General features: G+C 41.5%; 1 protein-coding gene across 1 annotated transcript in view; it reads left to right on the top strand.

The window, feature by feature from the left end:
• Positions 1 to 21,543, top strand: part of CDH4 (cadherin 4) — a gene marked incomplete at both ends in the record, with an annotated part of 413,635 nt that overhangs the window by 247,884 nt on the left and 144,208 nt on the right. Inside the window, 2 exons of the mRNA XM_079543473.1 lie at positions 4,958 to 5,181; positions 19,877 to 20,053. Coding sequence (XP_079399599.1) covers positions 4,958 to 5,181; positions 19,877 to 20,053 — 401 coding nt within the window. The remainder of the gene's footprint in view (positions 1 to 4,957; positions 5,182 to 19,876; positions 20,054 to 21,543) is intronic.

The raw sequence follows: 21,543 nt of genomic DNA on the forward strand, positions 1-21,543 counted from the left end.
TGCCAGAGGGGGCACTTTTTAATGGACTAGCAGAAGCTGACAGAGAATCCAGAAGGATAAGGCTTAAAGTCAGTTCTTTGGTTTATACCATTTATAGTCCTTTAAATTCAGTGTATTTCTCAGGCATTTGGAGGGCAAGGAAGTTCAGTGTATTCGTATGTCTTTCAAGATCCTCACCTGATCATTTGACTCCGTCCAGCTAGCTTAACAAGCTAAATAATAAAAGGGAACAATGCAAAACTTGTTGAATTTTTTTACCCTTTGTCTTTTTTTGAAGAAAGATCCCAGTTTTTTTCTCAGGTTCCCAGCAGTTTGCTGCAGACTCCTGCAGATTTTTTTCCCATCGCTCAATACCTTTTTCAGCATATATCAAATTGTTGTATTTCTTCCTTTCATAGAGGAGCAATTAAAAATGATGAGGGTAAAGGGTTAAACCTAAAAGCCTGCTAATGAGGGTGCCTTCTTGGTTTTCTTTTCATCAGGCATTTGATGCTGTTTTCAGCATAAGCTTTCGATAAGCATCACTGAACATTTTTCCAGAGTATATTAAAAAAAGTTTTCTTTTTCACCATCCTGTAAAAATGATAGATGTGTGGCTCTGCTGTTTATCTGAAACCCTAATTACTCATGCTCCCGCTTTTGAATGTTAGATTCATGCACTGTTCTTTAGACTTCAAACTGGCCAGAGAAAGATGGATTTGTGTCCACAGAGAGATCTAAGTCCTGTGAACAGAGCCAATGTTTGTTTATTTGTTAAATTATTGTAGAGTCAAGAGTTGCATCAATTGCAAATTGCATGGATTTACATCTTTCTGAAGGAATGAAAGAAAAATAAAATTTTCTGCCAGTGGGTGAAATTTTAGTTTCTGTCTCCATGAGAGCAAAGAGGAGAAGGAAGAGGTGGGACTTGAAAACATGGAGATGTCCTTTCGTTGAGCTGTAGCATTTGTAACTGAAAAACAATTTTATTTTTTTCCAATACATACATATGTATCTGGTAAGATATTAAGTATGTAGATATGCGAATATATATGTATGTACATAGAAAAATATGGAAGTATATTTATGTATTTATATATATATACATGCACGTGAAATGATTCTCTGTAGCATTCCAAAGAACCATTTCACATGGAAGCAAGGAGGACAACCACAGGATTATTAATGTCAGCCATTGCAGCCGTGTGGTGAAAATGTGAGCAGTTCATCCATACTGTGTTGCAGATGTGTTTTCTATGCTGTGTACAAATGGTGCCTAGAGCAATAACAGCAGCAATACCTAAAAGCAGCTAAACACTGTGGTCCCCAGTATTTGGGCCTTGATGAGTTTCTGAATTGCCTCCCCTGTGAGGCTGAAATCATCTGCAAAGCCAGGCTCGCTTCTTTATTAGCACTGGTTATAGGAGAATGTTTGCTTTGAGATCTGCTTGTGGGCATCTCTCACAGCTTCCTTGCCACAAGCTGAGGGAAAGCAGAGGACTTAGCAGGGAAGATGGTTAGCAATTGTGTTTGTTGTACTGCTTTACGTAAGACAGGACGTGATCGTGTGTTCTGCTTTGTGCCTTGGCAGAAAGGCACCGGCTTTACTGGTAGCACTGAGTTTTGAACATCACCAGGCAGTCACGGGGTGAACAGATCTTGGGTGAAATCAATTTGTTAATTCACACTCGTGCTTTGTAACTAGTAGGGCCCGCTGCTGCCAGTGTAAGGCTGAGCCTGGGGTTGGGTTGACTGCTGGACTGGGCAGGAAGACACTGGGTCTCAGTGTCTGCTGCTGGGGCACGCTGTCACCTGCTAGTGTAGACATGGCCATAGGTACTTGAGGCCTTGAAAACATGCAGCACTGAGCAGCCAGCTGCTGGGGGGCTCCTGGGTCCAGCCTGCCTGCTGCTGCTCGGGCTGTTTTGCACTGTGCAGCCTCTGGCTGGAATTCTGGTGTCCTTGAAAGCTTTCTCTGCTCGCAGCTCCTGAGGACTCTTCAGTGGAGCTGCGTGATTCATTGCTGCATCCCTCTACCTGTGCTACCTGAGAGCGCAGTGTGGAGCGGAGACGTTGCTTGTTTAAAAAATTAGACATAATTTCTCTCAGGATTTTCTCTGTCTCTAGTCAAGTTTGTTTTAAACTAATGGAAGTAATTAGCAAGGCACAGAGGGACTTTGTCTAAGAGGTAGCCATATTTAGATAATGGAGCATAAAAGTCGACACAGTGACATATGACACAGCAGCATATTGGAGCAACGCGCTGTGTCTTAAGCAGATGTTTAAGTACTTTGAGTCCCAAAATCACTGCATACACATATAGGAAGAGTTTTTTGTTGTTTTTTTTTCCTCTGACTCTTACTACGCTGTGAGGCTGCTTTCCTTCTCAATAAAATCAAAGAAGACTCTGAATTCTTATTAATGTGCAGTCATTATCACTCCTTTCTCTCTTCCTCAAATGTCTTTTTTGTAAATAATAGTTTAGAACTTCAGGAGGTATGGATGGAAGTTGCTTTTTGCACTGCCATTATATAGCAGAAGATTGCAGTAATACACCAGCGGATGTGACCTGTTTCTAACAACGCTGATGGTGCAGAGATGAGAATAAATACCGTATTAGCAGCAAAGCACTCAACGTGTTTGCACCTACTTGTTATAGCTGCGAATGCAAGGGAGCTTTGCAGAAGTTCCTGGGAGATGGAGGAACGCCACAGGGCATGGGACATCTCCATGGTGGCACCGGCCACCTCCTTTGTCCCTGAAGCCACCCCAGGTTCTTGCAGGTGCCAGCAAACTGCCTGTGTTTGACCTCATTTGGTGCTTTCATGAATCATTTTTCAGACTAGCTTAAAACTAAATGAAGTCAATACGTGGGCTTGTTGGCAAGGTCTTTACTGTCGGTGAACAAAGCCTGGTGTGATCTGAGCACTGGCCTGGGGTTGCTCCTGCAGTCAGATCAGTGATAGGGATTATCCCCAATACACTATTTAGAATACCTTGTTTTGGGAGATGAGAAATTTTGGCCTTCTGTTTTGTGCCAGTTGACCCCAATCCTGAGCACTGACTAGTTCTTATTCATTGAGCCTGATGGGAGTTTCACCATCACAAGACAGAAATCCCCCACTATGGACTGCTGAATATCAACACCTTGCTGATGGACAGTGACTAAAAAGCAAGGATGCCAAGAGCTTCAATCTGTGGTCAAAGCAGCAATTAAGTAATATCCTGTCCCTTAGAGGAATGGTGGCCAACATTTCATTCAAACTGTGAGTGATGCAGGAGATGCCGCTTCCTATTACACTGAAAAGCATTTGTTATGCTTCTGGAGATAGAAAGCAGAGATAACTGGTTAAATGTCTGGACTAAAGCATTTCAGATGAGATAGGCATGGAGGTTATTTATTGCAGGCTAAGCTACAGTAAAGGTAAAGACAGCAAACCCCTGCTTTCCAAAGCAAAATGGAAGGACTCCAGATTTAAGGAAAGCCTAGCGCTGTAGACTGTAACAATGAAATTGCTTAAAAGCATTACATACTTTTTTTTTTATATATACTAGGTAACTTTATCTGTCTTCTTTTTTGTAAATCAATGTCTGACAGTTACTGTTCGTGCTTAATAATTTACTACAGCATTAGCTAACAGTTCCCACCACACGCACATAGGAATGTACTGATGATGTGGTTTAACTCAATACTCAGCCTGAAAAGCCTCTGTAAATGTATGGTTATGGCATGTTTACAGCATCCTGATGTGGGAGGGGTGCACTTTGAAGGAGGTGAAAGGGAGTTCTGTGGTCAAGAAACCTTCACTGAGATGGTTAGTGTCATGCTGGCTCCAGGAGCTCCTCTGGCCTCGACTGCCTCTGAGCTCTTTCTCCCACAGAAGCCACCTCACTAGTCTGTCCTGTGCAAAGTGTCTGCTGAAGCTCCAACACCTGGGCCAGCAGATCTTGCTATGTTCAGAGCAGGCAAGGAGATCTGTGAAGCACTCAGAAGCCACAGCATTTGAGAAGCCAACTAATGGTCCTAGTTCTGTAACAATTCACACTCACTTGAGATATTTTTACAGGTACAATATGTTTTCTTTCACCACATGTGTGTTCCACCCTGTGGATTACTTGAATGGCAGAAAGCCATTTTGTTTCCTACGTGATTAGCTGCAGGTTCAATTTCTATCAGGTTTGTCAATTTTGTCATCTAATAGTTTGGGTTGCTTTTTTTCCAGCCTAATGTATGTGACATGCTTCATAATGCCAATAAAAACAGTTTTCAAACTAAACTGTAAATGTATTTGACCGAAAAAGGCCAAGAGTAAAAATACCATCTAATGAGGAGCTTGGATCTGATGGTGCAAGCTTTCAAATGACAAGTTGCAATTTGTGAATCAAAGGTTTACAGTTCCTCATGCTGTAACATGAGTGGTTATCCAGTATGGGATCGCAGCTCTGGTTGTGGGGACCTGCTTCTAGCAGCAGATGCGCTCCCCAGAATGGTTTAAATTTCCTTCTTTGTTTAATTTTTTTGTTTCTTTATTTCTGATAATGGAATTGTTATGGGCTTTTAAATTTCAGTTAAGAATGTGCAAATAGGCTATCTGGTAAGTAGGTTATTGAAGGGTTAGGGAAATGGAGAACATTTCGTGCAAAAGAAATACCCACAGTGTGGGTAATAGACTCCCGTCGAATTTAAAAGATAATGGTGACAAGGGAGAAATCCACTTGTAGAAATGGGGAACAGCTGTGTTTGAGATCTAATGAAACTGTATCAAATACTTTAAAAATGGCTTATAACTTCTCCAGGGAATGGAGATTAAGCACAAGAGCGCTCCTGAAAGGTCGAAGAAACAGTTAAATCATTTCCTCGATGGTTATTAGAGATATAGAAGGCATCAGTGAAAATTAAACGTCTGAAACTTGTATTTGATTGCTTTCCTTATCACGCCAATCTCACACTTTTTCTATCTCTTGCTCTCTGTTCTAGTAAAATTTAATAACTGTGCCGGTAACAAGGGAGTTCGGTATGAAACCAACAGCCTGGACTTCAAGGTGAGAGCAGATGGGACCATGTATGCTGTCCACGAGGTGCAAATGGCCTCGAAGCAGTTGATCCTGATGGTGACCGCCTGGGATCCGCAGACCCTTGACAGGTGGGAGGCCATCGTCAGGTTTCTGGTGGGAGAGAAGCTGCAGCACAATGGACACAAGGTAGGGATCTTTTCAGAGCTCTTATTTCATTCTTCCTCTGACTCTGTTTGAGAAGTCACAAGATGGAACATAGGATTGATTGTGTTATCAGGTCTGTGCTTCCAGGGGATTTGTCTAGTTGGAAACCACCATTAGCAGTAGGAAATTCCTTGCAAATGTCTTACTGCCGCCTACTTTCTTTCTTAGTCTCATGCATGTAGTTCCAAAGCAGGAATCTTTCCCTGCCCAGCAATGTAAAAAATATTGCCTCAGTTAAATACAGCTATGGGCTGTGCAGTGCCAATGAAATCAGGGACTGCTCTTCCCCCTCCCTTCCCCCCACCCCCCCCCCCACACAAATTCCTCTGGTCTGCTCTTTGTGTAGCTGTCACTGGCCCACCTCTTCCATATCATCTTCAGCAGAAGCAGTTCTTCCTTGTCAATGTAAATCTGGACTGATTCCGTGCAACACTGATTAAGCGTGGTCACACTCTCTACCTAAAGGAAAAAAAAAAGCAATTCTTCATTGGCTGGGTGGTTATATTTAAGCACATTGCTAGATTTGAGGTTATGTTTAGGGTAAAATTGGCAGGAAATTGGCTGAGGACCCAATTTATTGCTGAGTCTTGAAGACCTTGTAGAGCAAGGATGAAGATGGGTGTCAGCTATGAATGGTCAGTCAGGGCCAATTGGACACAGCTGCAGGTTGGATTAATGCACTGCGGTGGCTGTCACTGCAAGCCTGGCCTCTGCTCTCTCTGCAGAGCTTGGGCATAGAGGGGAGAGCAGGAGGGGGAAGGAGGGAGAGAAGCTTTCTGTGCCTCGGTGTAAGAAAGCTGCAGCATTTGGGAGGAATTGTATCACGTGTAAGACGTGATAGAGAAGACTTGGAGAGTCTTAAATCTAGTAGTCACCCAGTGGGCTGACCCCTGAGGTTTTGCATGGCTTAGAGTCACATAAATACATTTCTGCTGCTCTTCAGTAAGATTCTGGCTTGTGTGAGATATAATTAAGCCCTGTATGTTATGTCAGCTGTATTTGCCATTTTCTAACCAAAGAAATACTGCTTCCTTCTAAAAGTAATTAAATATTGAAGGAACAAAGTAAGGTGTCTTATATACAGCTTTAAATTCCTTCTTGGTGTAGCAGGAAGAAAACTAAGTACACATTGGTGCTTTAGTAAAATATTTGATTGGAAATTCATCTGATGTTAATATAAGCTGAACTGTGGTTCAAAAATAAAGAGAGTTGAGCTTTTTAAAATTCATATCCCTCCTTTCTAAAAGCCTTATTAGTGTACAGTTTGAGGCTGGGAAAATATTAAAAACACAACTAATGACAAGGTCATAAGGAGCTTTATTGTGAGTCCCTACAGTAGGCATCTAAATTCTGTTTTATTTAAATGGTTGTACTTTTTGCAAGCAAAATAATCCTTTGTTTACTAAAGAAAGAAATATAGTTATGGGTTCATTTCAAAAATAATAGTGCTACATAAAAAAAAACCCAACAATATCCAATACAACATGTTTCAGGCCATGACCTTAATATGCTGCATTCCGTGGCTTTTACTGGAAACAGATTTCACATTTGTTTTTGTAAGATACAGTGTGGCTCAAACAAAACTACGCTATTGTTTTAAAGACTTCTCTGGCTGTTCTGGTCCATTCACACTGTGGAGATGGAAAGTATAAGAGAGAAGGGGTGGGGTGACATGAGATATGGAGCCCCTCTTTCCTTCCTGAATCACCACTGAAAGGGAAAAGGAGCACAAGTCTTACAAGGAGCAGCTGAGGGAGCTGGGATTGTTTAGTCTGGGCAAGAGGAGGCTCAGAGGAGACCTCATTACACTCTACATCTTCTGAAGGGAGGTTGTGTTGAAGAGGGGTTTGGCCTCTTCTCCCAGGCAACAAATAGGACACAAGGAAATGGCTACAAATTGTACTGGAGGAGGTTTAGGTTAGACATAAGGAAGAACTTTTTCTCTCAGAGAGTGCTCAGGCACTGGAATGGCTGCCCAGGGAGGTGGTGGAGTTGCTGTCCCTGGCAGTGTTCAAGAGGTGTCTGGATGAGGAGCTGTGAGATATGGTTTAGTGCTTGTGGTAGAGATGGTAGTGGGAGGGCAGTAGGACTAGATGATCTTGAAGGTCATTTCCAACCTTGTGATTCTGTAATTTAGTTTACAGTTACCCAAGAATTAAAGCTTCGTTAAGACATAGTTATCCTATTTGGAATGGTCATTATCAGACATATGGCAAAAATTAGTACAGAAGGAATGTTATAGTGGGAGATAACGTGGGAGTTGACCTATAGCTTACCTGCAGAATGGAGGTGCTGGTCTGCTTCCTGGGGGGCACAGAGGATACGACCCTCAAAAACATCTTTCTTTCTGTTTGTGGTCCTTTATTACTGCAGTATATAGGAATGGAAATTCCCATGGCAGATTTAGAGAGCTTTGTTGATGGCCAGTGTGTCCGTAGGGTGGGTGGTGAGTCGGTTCAGGATGGCTGCTGTCAGGATAGGCATCCCCTTGTGTGCCTTCATAGCAAAAGCAGTTTTTTTGGTGTCTACACTTGTGCCTCAGATCCCACAGCCATGCAGTTTCTCTCTGTTTAAGCTGGCATTATGATGGTGAGTGGTCCAACACAATAACAGCGTTCCCTCCTTCTTAATGTTGGCCTTATAAGTGCGCTAATTGCATTCAATAACTGAATAACCTGGGAGAATTTGCAAAATTTCACTCCCAACTGCTGTAATAAAAAAAAAAAAATCTTAATGACTACAGTAAAGCTTCATGCTGGGAGGATGAAATGATGGTAAAGAAGGTAAATATTTAAAATATATGCTTCAGATACCATAAAATATGCATTTTCCCCTCCTCCCCAGAAAATACTCAGGTAAACTTATTCCTGGTTAATGCAAATGGTGTTAGTAACTCTAAGAACTTTTTTTTGTTCAGTCTTGCAGGAAACATGATAGCAATTCAATTAGAAAATGCAAATGAGGTCACATATTTCCCACAAGGAGTGACGAATTACCCCAGAGAAAACCGAGTGATATTCTAGCATAACAATAAATACTTAAGATAAAGTTTCTTACAGCATACCTGTCTAGCTGTCTGTTGTTGCAATTTAAAGTATCAATCAGACCTGTGGGTATAATTTGGAATAAAGAAGAGAAAGAAAAGAAAGTTGTTTATGAAACAATATTAAGTCATAATGGCTTGTGTCAGCATTTATGAAAGATAAACTTGAGTGGAGTAATGCTCCAGAAGAAAACAAAGTAAGGCCAGACTTGACTTATCTGGAATTAGCAGTGTGATGTCTTTCCTAAGAGTGCAGGCTATTATGTATAACAATTGGATATTGATTTAACCACGAGTCGGAAGGTTGTTTGTTAATGGTGACATTGCTAAGACCTCAGTCTGGAGAATGCCCTCTGCTTCTTACTTGCAAACTCAAGTCATCTTAAGTGTACAAATGCACGCACAGTGCTTTGTGCTTCACTTTCCGCACTATCCCCATGTCCATGCAGTCCAGTCTCTACTCATCAATCCTTGCTAATCAGCATCCTCTGCTCCCAGTACTAATGTGTCCCATCTGAAGTTCTGGCCGCTCTTTCTGGGCTTCATTTTTCAGTGCTTGCTTGCATCTAATCATTTGTGTGGTTAGTTCTCTGGCAAATTTATCTTCTTTATTAGTTTTCCTGTTTCTCAATCCATGATTTAAAATCGGGATCATAAAAAGACAGGAAAGGAACTTGGAGATGCAGGATATATTCAGTACATGTAGGATGATGGTTGCTTTTCTGCCAGTGACTTACCTTAGGAAAAAAAAAAGTACTGTTCTAATTGTTTAGGTTTACACAAACATGATTCTTCTCATTGTTCTAGCTTCTCAAATTTTGATTGTGGAAGTATGTAAATTTTAATAATGTTAAATCACTAGAAATTGAGCAATTAAAGTCTCACAAATATATGGGCATGCAGCTAATGTTTAAAACAGTGAGAAATACTGTCAAAAAACAATGCTTGCTTAAGCCCAGGTTGTGTTTTATTGTCTTGTCTTATTTGGGGCTTTTTTCATTACTCAGGTAGGAATCCACAGCCATGCAATATGAATGTGATTCTTACAGCCAGTTTTTTTGATTTAAAGCCTTTAAATAATCATCTCTGGCATTTTACCGAGCTAGGATTTTAAATTCCAATACAGCCTTTTATTGCTGATCACAAATACAAAGGTCTCCAGGCAAGGAAAGGCTTATTCAGCACCGATTGTGTTTATGACCTCAGTTATTGCACTAGCCAGGATGCCCTGCACAGGGCAGGAAGCGATGAAGATGTATCCTTCCCTTGATGGAAGAAAATGACTGCTTAAGCAGGAGTTGTGCTTCTGTTGCTCCCATTTGCTCTGACTCTTTCAAGTGGGTGCCCATGTGCCCAGTGGGAGAGATGGGGAGGGGAGGAAAAAGCTGCCTCAGTTTGTTTCCGTTCTCTCGTTCCTCTGTACTGTACAGTGTGACGCGTGGCATCAAGGTGAAGTAGTTTGCCTTCAAGTTGTGCTGTCCCCACAGAGGGGCTGAAGGAAAAGGATCGTATTTGTCATCCTACCTTTTCTTGTGGCCATATGCAGATATGATTTCAGAACCAGCTCATTATGCTGTCTAGCAGGTGCCCTGGGGCTGCTCTGTTCCAGCACTTCTGTGGGTAAATTAATAAATTAATATCATATAACTGTTACCAGTGAGACTGATCACGTAATTGTGGAAGTCTAATGAAGACACGTCAGGTGAACTTGTCTGACTTCATGCTTAAGTGAATTTGAACATCTAGCATTTAATCATCGCGTGAGCTGGAAGTGCTGTTTGTGACAACATGTGAACTTTCCTGACCTGATTTTCAGGTGCACTCAATCACATTGTCTTGCACTGAAACCAAGATAAGATATGACATACAGGTGCTCATTGCCTTGGAAAATCAGCCCACTACGTGAAGTTTCCAAGCACTGCACTCGCTGCATTTAGTTCTTAAATAGTCAGCATCTTACCAAGGGTCAGGCTCAAAGCCACACTAGAAAGATCATCCTGAAGTGAAACTCACTCCAGATCTGCCTTCCTTCAAACAAAAAGAAGTCGCAAGGATTGAACTACCTACACAGAAACAAGTCTTTTCTGATAAAACAAAGCCCTCGGACTGCTGCGTGCTGCCTGCCTGTGATGTCTGCTGTGCCCTCATGAGATCAAAGCTTCTGACCTCTGGTTTCACACTCTTTGTTGCTAACTGCTCAAGTCTCACTGCTGCTACAAAAACTGTTTTGGACTCAGTCTCCTAAAAAAACTCTTCATCGCTGTGGTAATTCATTGACAGTTGTGTGTAAACAAAAGTTTGAATAAAAGACAAAACTGCCTTCGTGCAAGCGCATTGTTTTAAGAAAGCCTTTGTCAGCTGGTAGCACAGCTGCTTTCTGTTCCTCTCTTTGGCATTGCTGCCTGAAGGAGTAAGGAGAGCCATCAGACCTGAGTGTCCAATGTGGCTGTGGGCTGAGCTGGAGGTCACTGCTGATGGGTCAGCAGTGGGGTTTCAAATACTGCCTGTGGCCATGCTTCTAAGCACCAGCCTAAATTTCGTCATGGAAATGGGGGTAAATTGAATTTGTTCACATTTAAGCATGCACTTAGGTGCACTCCAATATTGGGGAATAAGAGAAGAACAGGCTTTTCTCAAGAGGCTCTTCAAATAACCAAAGGATAACTTGAAAGGACAAACTCTCCTGCTAGTGCAGAGAAGTACCAGAATGAATTACTTCACTTTGTGTGAAGCAGCAGTGGTGCTTGTGATCTCTTAAATCTCTTGTGATCTTTACTTGCAAACATTATGAAGAGAAGGAATATTGTTACATTTAATTCATTATGATTATTTTAATTCATGTATCTTTTGAACTTCATGGCTTTAGAAAAATGAGATTAAAATGTTTCACAGGCTTGTTAAGGTGTAGACTTGCTCTTGCTTCTTTCTGTGATGAAGTACAGTTATAACAGGCTGTTCTGGAAGTAAAGAAATGGGTTTTGGAGCAAACTTTAAAGTGTTGCCCATAAAATTACTCATTAGAAGTTCTATCAGGGTATAGGAGGTTTTCCAGCCCAGATATTTCATGCTTTTTTTTTTTTTCTTAGCAAGATACCTCTAGAATAAGAGAGTAATATTAAGCTGCAGTATGGTTTTGCTCTTTAACTTAATAATATATATGCCAAGATCCACTGCCTTTATTTCTGTCCTATAGGTATCTGAAAAGGTAAGAAGCAGAACAGTACATAATATTCTGTAATTTAATAACCATACTCCTGAGAAGTACTTGTAGATCTGAAGGCATTATGTATGGCTTCTTCCAATTATGAGAATGACATCAAGTTGAAGGTAGAAGTGTCTTTTTGTAAACACTAGAAGGTAGGGAACAACAGTAATTTAGATGTTTCTTAAACAATCCTACCTAAGAAGTATTGCAAGATTAGATCTTACAGAGGGAATGAGAAAAGGTCAAGTTGATGTGGGGAGCTTTGCAAGGAAGCTTCATCAGAAATTTTCATGTTGGGATAAGATGTTTAAGCCTTAAAATGAGAAACAAAAGCATATCAAGAGCTGTGCTTAGTGGATGATGTCATCCTCTGTTCATTGGAGACTCATAATATTCAGAGCCTGGCAATGTCAAGAGAGGTATCGCAGATGTTTGAAACCTGTGTGTTTGAAACCGTAAAATACTCCATGAAAGGCAGAAGGATTTCTTATGTACCTGCTTTGGTATGTGATTCTCCTTGAGAATGGAACAGGAAGACATAAGCTTGTTGGAGGCTGTCTGCATCTGTGAAGTCCTTATTTACACCACCAGCCTCGTTTGGTTTTCTGATCAAAGAGATTAAACAGCATCTGTTGTACTGAATAGGAGTATTCTGTGGCAAACTGATGGGCTTTGCCATAAGCTGGTGAATGTCTTGTTTCTCTGGGGTCCAGACTTACTATTTCGTTAGTTGCCCGGTAAAGACCCTGCAGAAAAGAGATCTTTTGCTTTTTGACTTCCAAGTGTGAGTGTTGTGGTCACTGTGTTTGAAAACTTCCTGTTTTCCCTGATGTCCTTCCTCATCTTTTTCCATCCCTTGTAGCCCTACAATGCTGAAGAGCATTTTGGTTCCTCAGTTACTCCATTCACAGTTTATTACTTATGCTGGATAAAATTTTCCAGTATCTGCAAAGCCAGATGTGTTCCTCACAGCCCTCAATTTGCAAGCATGCATCATCTTTCAGAAATGAAGGAGCAGTGCACGTATGAGCAGGTGCACAGCTTTGGCACGGACTCCTTGAGAGGGCATGGTGTCTGCCATGCCCAGTGCATAGGTGTGCATTTTACATTGCTCTCCTCCTCTGCGGGCCATAACTCTGTTAGGTTTTAGTCAAACTTTTCCTTCCCTGTCAGCTGATGTATTCTGGAAGCTCATGCACTTGCCAAATCTGACAATTTTTCTTACTAATTGACTTTAATGTGAACTGCTCTATGCAGCCCCACTGCTAACTGATTAAACAAAAAAAAAAAAAAAAAAAAAAAAAAAAAAGTAATTCTTGCTTAACTAGCTGATTTAATTAAAATGTTTTATACTGTAATTGTATGGTTTCTATAAATGGAGAGGTAATTTTGTTTAATGAGTTCCTAACCAAACATAACATTCCTGACTTTTCATTCCATACGCAACCAGATTTGTGAAAGGTCACAAATGCCGAGATTCCACTGCTTGCTTTTGTAAGTCATGATGATCAAACAGCTTGATCTGGCACTTGAAATATCCTATCAGGATTGGTTCCCTCTATCCCTGTTTATACCAGAAATTATTAGTATAGTATTAGGAGCAGAGGGGGTTCTCCTCTGTATCTGAACACTGTTCATTATCTTTAAAGTGGGAGTCTACTGCCAAAATCACGTCTCATTGTCAATTAGTGGCTTCTCTGCAAACACATTAATGCCCCTGCTGAAGTATTGCACGCATTGGAACATCTTGCTGCTAAAACACTAGTTTTCAGAACACTTTGACACAAATCAGTCATGAATAGCAATTTATGCCTTGATGGCAGTGGGACTTGATATGAAGCTCTCTGCAATTAAATTTACCACAGTGTTTACGACTATTAGTAAATAGAGCTAATAGAGATAGTCATAACAGAATTCTAGGAGGTGGAATGAGGAGAAAAACGGATTATGGTCCCCTGCCCATGTGGTTCCTAAGGAATACCTTCACAAAGATGAGCTGCAATAAAAGAAAGGCTAAAATAAGATGTTTCCTTTACTTAAAACTATATTTTCCTACCTTCAACTTTGGCGAATTCAGCATTGACCTAAATACAAAAGAATCAATTACCCTAAAATAAATAAATTTGCCTTTTGTTCTGCAGCCCTTTCATTATGCTGCGTGAAAACACAAAATGAAGTATCTCTTTCTGTTAAAAGATCAAGAACTGGGAAAATTGTGTATTTTGGGGAAAAAAAAAAAAAAAAAAAGTCATTCATCCTTACTGCCATCCCTAATGTCAGCAAAATGTTGTCTCCTAAGAAAAGAATCCATGCAAACGTTTATTTAGCAGTGCTCTTGTGTTCCCTTTGTTAAAGAACTGAGCTGTATTTTCATTGTCTTATTCTCTGTTTGGTAAATACCGTTCTCTTCTGTCCTTTTCCCAGCTACCATGGAAACAGGTGAAAATGCTTCAAATTATATATTTTAAATCAATTTTTTGTGGTAGAAAATAGGAGAAGTTTTCAAAATGTGTATTGATAAGGGAGATGAAGGTGAATGTTTGAACAATGGTCTAAAGATGTCTTTATATCCACTTTGATTGATTAAAGTGAATTAAAACCAAGTTGCCTCGGTTAAAGGCTAGAAGTGATGCTTGAAACAAAGCAATCCAAGTATTATTTCTTTCCTGAAGAATGCCTAGTGCAAAGTGCTAAACTTTCTCTAATAATAAGACTGGCGTATAAATAAAACAAGTTAAATCATAAGTAACATTGATATTTGGGAAAGAAAGGCTTTATTACCTCACCTATTACAGTTAGCTTTTATTTCAAATGCAAGAATAATATATGTTAGTGCTGAATCCGGAGCATTCATCCATTTTTTGCGGGTTGAGCCCTATAAAATTAATAATCTCTAACAAACGTTCCCAAAGACACACTGTTATTTATATGCAGAGAATGGTGGCTTATTTACCCAAACATTAGAATGATCCAAAATGTTCAGCTAAGCAGGAACACAAAATATGATATTATATTATGTAAATGGGTTTGTGATACGCTCTGCTGGATAATAACTTCCAGATGTCTCTGTAGCCAGAGGCTGACGGATATCAGAGGCAGGTTGGCTGGGAGGAGAGACGTGCCAGCTGGCGGGACTGGCTACTGCTAAGTGTAGCGGAAGGTGAAAGCTGGTATTTCTTCACACTCACTGGTTTTATTTGTGGGCTAGTGGAAAGTTGACGTCTTGCAGCCTTCTTTCCGCTAACAGAGGTATTAGGGCTTGGGGGCTATAGAGAACCCACGTCCTCTTCTTTCTGTGAATTCTTTTGTGAGGAGGGATTGAGCTTGAGTCTCCCCAAAATCAGTTGTCTTAAGCTGTAGACTGAAGGAACAGAGGCATACAGCCAGCCAGCAGCTAGATGGTCATTTTGCCTTACTATTTATTGCCAGTGCTGAATGCAGACCAGGAGCCCCATGAGCTCTCAGTGCTGTGGCACTATTGGAGTCAGCTGGGGCACTGTAAAGCCTCAGCTGTTCTGAGAAAACTTTGCTAAATCCATTCAGCTTTCAAGTCCAGCAGTCCCTAGAGGTTTAGATGTACATCCTCTTCTAAATGCAGCCAGTTGTATTTATCATCATTAAATACAACACTAGACTGAAAAGGGATTGGAATTACTCCTGTAAGATGCCATTGAAGTCACAGGCATAGACTTCAGGGAGGTCTACCCCTTACGTGGAGCAGCCTTTGGGAGTAAAGATCTTTGCACAGTCCTTGCAGATAAGACTGTGCTGCCTGCAACCTTGCATTTCTTTCTGAGAGCTTGACCTGCCATTTCAGTAAAAGATTTCGAGTGTACCTCTGTATGTTTCAAGTTGGTTTTAACTGACAGCCTTCCTGATAAACAGGTGAGCGGCAAAGAGAATACTGCCAACCTGCCCTGCAGTTAGTCCTCAGCACGTTAATGACTTCCTGATCAAACACAAGGAGTATGGGCTCTGAGGGGCTCTTTCCCTGCCCAGCAGCTGCTCATAATGAATATTGTGGATGCACTTTTCACAGAAAGAAGCGTTTCACTAGCAGAAAATGCAATGGTTTTATCAAGATTTACCTACATCTCTGCTGCGCATTTGTGTGTATGGACAAGCCCATCAGAAGCCAAGCAAAGAGATGATCCCAGGTTTGCAGAATGTAGGCTTCAGGAAAAACAGATAGCAATGCATGCTTTGCATTGCTTCCTTAGCAAGCTTTAAAATATTTTACCTTGATGTGAACACTAAGGCATTAAATCATACTGAATCCAAATCCATAAGAAGTTTATATCTCAGCATGGTCTGTTATTTTTCTTCACCCCACACTTTGTAATTGCTTTTTCTCCTTAAATTTGAAGATATTCAAATGGCTTAGCTGTATTTCTCTAGCCTAAACTAACAGACAGACATAATTACTAAATTCTTAGTATAGAATAATGCCTTTGTATTGCCAAAAACCATGCTCATGGCTTCCATGTTTGATCATGTTGTAACAAACTCTAGATGTCATCATGTCATTTTCAGAACAGAAAGTAGATGCAATTTTCCATTTGGCATGTATTTCTTCTGCTGCTCAGAGCAGAATGGGCTGTGGTGCTGCAGCTTGGATTGCGTACCCTGTGTAGCCAAGATAATGAGATATCTCTGAGGTGATGTAAACCAAAATCTGTTGTTCTAAACATATTAGGTAGGTCTAACTGTGTTGGTTTGTTGACAGCATTTGGAACTATTTGGGCTAGGGCCCGAGAATCATGGTCAGCAACATAGTCTTCCTGGCCTGTGTCTGAGGAGACCGTGTAACTCTTCAGCTGGTCAGAGCATGTGATGTTTGTATTGAAGGTCTGCTTTCTGTTTTTTTGTTTTTTTGGGTTTTTGTTTTCTGCCTAAAACCAAAGTTATATGCTGGAAAGCAGACAAATCATGCAGTGCTGTCTGGACGGATGATTTCCTGACATGCAAGGAAACTAGTTCTAACCTCAAGTCTAGTGAATTTGATGTCGAGATAGCATGGGCTACAGCTCACCTGGAAAATCAGGAGCTGCAGGTGTTGTCTTCCCTGTGCTCATGTATGGACCTGAGATGTGGGAGGTGCTGCACAGTAGGTTATGCTGGAGGCATTTTGTGAATACTGTCAGTGATGTTTGTTGGTGCAGAGAGGATGATTTCACACTTAGAAAATTCCAATTGTGCAGTCACATCCTCTAAATACTGTGTCAGTGCATGGCTTTCCTGCTCTGAGGGGCGGACTGCACTGACCTGCAGCAGGACCTGCCGTTAGACGCAAACAGAGCAATGCTTTGGTGTTGCTGCTGTCCTGTTGCTGAGCACAGCACAAGGGGAGCAGATCCCAGCACAGAGCATGGCCCTTCTGAGTGCAGAACATGTTGGGGGATCTCATATTTCCTGAAACCCAGTAATTAAGGCACAAGGTGGAGAGCTGGGAATTTGTGGACTTCTATTTTGCTGGAATGCCTGTTGTCGTTTCTCCACGTGTGAAGGAATGAAAGCACCTCACAAAGGCAATGGGAGGAAACTACAATAAAGCAGTAGCACTAGAGGTGCTCAGTTGATAGTGATAAGGACTGTGGACAGATTGTGTTCTGATGACACTACAAAAGGTAGAGGAACGTTTTATCTTTCGAAGATCTCTGCCTGGGAATCTGGAAAGCATATGGCCAGTGAGGCCATGAGAGAGGCAGCAGTTGTTATCACAGTGAAAACTGTTATTCAGCAGAAACAGAATTCGAAGCTGTACTTTATAATTAATTTAACTTGGTGTCACATTCTGCTTTTGAGTTGAACTTTAGGTACTTGCCAACTGAGAAGTACAGGGGAGTTCTGTGGGGCTCATGGTTAGCTGTTGCTGTTATCCCAGAGATGCTCTTGGATGTTTTAGTTGGAGATCTAAATAGTTCTGGCATTTGTACTCACCAGACTTTGTTACTGTATTTGTCTCACAGCTTTTAAACAGCAGAAAACATGTACAACGTATTTAAACAACACCAGAGAAATTAAGGTCATGAGAATGCATCGTCAAAAAATGAAGATAAAAAAGAGCTGTTTTTTTTTTTTTTTTTTCAAAAAAGAAAAAACAAACTGTTGTTGCAAGGCGCTTTTGAGATTCTACATGCCAAATTCAGAGTCATGTTGATGATTTATTCTAATGCAGGAAAACATCATCAAGAGTGACAAGCAAGCTAGTCACTGTCTAGTCACCTGCCAGCAAATATTTCATAAAGACTAAAAAGGCTGGTACTGCTTTGCTGAGCTGACACTAATTATTTCAGTATACATGGAGCTTTGGGATTCGTGTTAATTCTCGAGTCTGTCTTTAGTTCAGACTCATTCCACTGTGTAAACCCAGCAGTGCACAAATTATTTGACCATCCTTTCATAATCTGTCCCCATGCTCACTTGCCAATTATATAAACTGATCCAAATACCTGCTCTCCAAGGAACCCCGTATGGGAATCACAAGCCAATTTAAAAGAAGGAGGATATCCACTTTTCTGTAGCTCATGTCTGCTAGTCCTATTTCACGCTGACGTTCATTTCTGGGTATCTTCTTGAGATAACATGGTTTACATCAGTATTCAGAAAAGATACCTTTCTGGTGATAAAGCCCTTTTTAGATTAAAGCTCTTGGACATAGCACACTGCATCCCATAGGAAAGATGAGTTCAATAGTCTCTACCACATCCTGAATATCCTGAAAGACTCTCCCACTGCTGGAGCGTGATGTTCTTTCTTTGTTCATTACAGACTTGAGTATTTGTAGAACAGCTTCTCAATATTGAAGAATAGCATAGTGATCTTGTAGCAACTTAGTGATAGGACTTGGAAAAGGTGTACAGAACAGTGCTGGAGCACAAAACACCAGTCGTATTGGTGGTGGGAATTAGCATGGGAGACAGTTTGAGAAACATGGCTAGAGATATGACTGAAAAAGACTACATTTATCTGCTCTCTAAAAATTCACCTCTGTTCTAAGTGGCTCATTTTTAAGGTCTGCAGTAAAGATAGCTGCTTTTGTGCACAAATGCCTCCTGTAGCTGCAGCCAGCAGCTGTTTGCGCTCCACAGGTATCAGCAATCAGGGCCACAGCCCAGCTGTGAGAATGGCCTCCTTGCTGCCACATCCAGCTCTCAGCAGGCAGAAGGGCCACACAGCTTCACAGCCACCACTGAGCTGCAGATATTGTTAGTTTTCAGGTGGCTGCCTGCTTCATTGCACTTCCAGGCTGAGAACTACTGAAATGTGCTGCTGGATGGACTTACATCACGCTACAAATTTCAAAGCAGTGATTCTTGCTGAAGTCAGTACCTACAAATAACTGCTTGCAAATATGTGTTGGTTGTTTGAGTTTGTATGTTTGGAGCAAAACTAAAACTTAGCATAGCATAAAATTGCAAGGACCTCAACAAAACTTTGCTGTTTTTCTCTTAGTGCTCTATGGTGTTCTTGTGTTTGGGGTGTAAAGATTTGTAGGAGGGTGTCTGCTTCTTTAAGACTGCACAGTCAAGAGCCTTTCCAAGGCATAAAGGGATGAGGAGAGAAGGAGACAGTGATGGAAGCCAAGTTGGGTCAGTCACCTTAATTTATGGGCATGTGGGAAAGTGGGAATGTTTATTCCAGCAGAGTTATGGGATGGAGGCCTTCTAAGCTAGGAGACAATGACAAGAAACAAACCTCCCTCTGGTCAGGGTGACCAGCACCAAAGTTTGCCATGGACAGAATCAGTTGTTTAAAAAAGCATCATCAAGAATGACTCACAAGCACTTCAAATCATGAAAACTGTTTGACTGAGATACTTTCCAGGCTACATGGAGAGATACGTATTTGAGATTTGTATTCAAAACCCAGCTTTTATAAAAAGGTCACTCCTTGTGCAGTACTAAGTTGAACTCATCCACCTTTGAAGCCAAGAGGCTACTCTCCCTCTGGTCCTGATGTGTTTGGTTTGGCCAGATGCACTTGCAGAACCATGGGCCACCTGGCTAACACCAAGGAGCAGGGTAACTTTGTGCTATAAACCCGAACCTATAATATAGTAAAGGAATTTTCTTCTTCTTTTTTCTTTTTTTTTTCCTTTGTTTTGCATGTATTAGAAATTTGCAGGAACTTCTTTGCCCCAGTGTGCTGCTAAAGCTCCCTGCAGCTGGTGTAATGAAGACGATATATTCTGGGAGGCATCTTGATTTGAGACTGACAGCTCCATATATCTGTGAAAATGAAGTGGCAGCTGAGTTGACAGTAAAGCATATTGTGTCTTTGTGATGCAGGAATATATCATGTTAATAACAATAATTTTCACAGTTCCATGTGACCATTTGCAAGCAGGGAAGCGCTGCTGTTGGGAGAGGTCCTAAGAAATGAGGAGGCAGAAGCTAACTGGGTTTGCTTTTTTGCTTCCAAAACAGCCAAAGGGAAGGAAGAGTGGACCCATGGACCTGGCACAGCAGCAAAGTGACACCCTGCTCCCCTGGCGCCAACACCAGAGTGCAAAAGGCCTCCGGAGACAGAAGCGAGACTGGGTCATCCCCCCCATCAACGTGCCAGAAAATTCAAGGGGCCCTTTTCCTCAGCAACTGGTCCGGGTAAGTTGAAATAAGTAGAGATAGCAATCGTGGTAATCTTGCAATGGGTCGAGGGAAGTCATGGGTGCAGGCCAAGCTCATGGCAGAGGAAGGCTGGCTTGATGCACAAGATCTCTTCTTTTCCTCGTGCAGGAGAAGTTTCCTTTTACATGCTGCTGAAGCACTGGTTTTCTGAAGCAAACTGTCCCCATTTCTCTCCCCTGACTGAACAACAGCCTAATCGCCTCCTTCCAGCCAGTCCCCCGGGAGACGCCGGCGTTGCAGCCAAGATGGCACTTTGCCCATGCTGTCATCCAGCAAATGGCTGCAGGTGTAAAGCTGGGATTGGTGACACCCAGCACTGCAGGGTGCCACGTCCTTCCCCTCCTGCCCTGAGCCCAGCACAGATGTGTGGCAGGGCTGGAGGAGGCTGGCTGCATGCCGCCGCAGATGGATCCCTCGTCCTCGGCATGCTGCTGGCTTCTTTCTTTACAAGGACGATCACCAAGATCAGGTTTGCCTGTGCGGCTTTCTGTGATGGTTACTGGGTGACATAGAAAGGGAAAAGGGCTCTGACAGACATATTTGGTTGTATATTTTTGCTGTTGACGTGTGTTTGCCACATACAGTTACACGTTGATATTCCTCTAGTTGTAGTTTTTGGAGTGGTAGAAAGATTGGATGTAAAAAAAGAATTTCCTGGAAGTTTTTCAGCTCTTCCCTTGGAAGAAAATTGTGACAAATGTAAAATTTCAGACCTCGTTTTGAGGAACAGTGGTGTGCAATTGGCACCCCTTCTCGGGAAATTCACCTCATCATCTTGAAACAGTGCCTAGATTCAAATGAGCAGTTCTCATTATCTGTTTCCCATGGATTAGCTCATAGTTTCCTGCACAGCCAATGTCTGGGAGGGCACAGTGAGCTGGCTGAGTCCTTCAGAAGTTCAGGTGAACTTTGCAAGGACTCCTATAGTGACTGAAGGGGCGTGTGCTGCATTCACTGAGTAATGGGTACACTGGAGTTGTTGGTGACATTTCTTTGTGTAATTGGGGAAATATGACAAGAAATGAAAAAGTATTAGGTGGCAAATGTTTCTGTGTCTGTCCTATAGAAAGGAATCCATGAATCTCTGTGTTCAGCCGTGCTGGGTAAGGAGTGACCCATTAAAGTTTTGTCTTAACATGTTGAAGAGATGTCTAAAGAGAATTACTGAATGTGTCAAAGATACCTTTAATAAGGTATTGATAATTTAGATTAATTCCTGCATTTCTGTGAAAAATAAGAGGGCTACTAGCAAAATGAACTTAAGCCCTGCCACATTCCCTACTGATTTCTTTGGGGCTTTGACTAGACAGTGAGAGAACAACTAGGTACCACTGTACCATGGCAAATGTATTGATTTATAAGGACTGAAATCTCTGTGGCACTGGGGATGAAACAGGAGACCTCAGGAATTCTATACTGCAGTATTAGTGAGAGTGAAAAATGTTAGATTTTATATCAGTACGGGA

The sequence above is a fragment of the Tetrao urogallus genome, assembly GCF_951394365.1.
Source record: "Tetrao urogallus genome assembly, chromosome: 16".
Taxonomy (NCBI): domain Eukaryota; kingdom Metazoa; phylum Chordata; class Aves; order Galliformes; family Phasianidae; genus Tetrao; species Tetrao urogallus.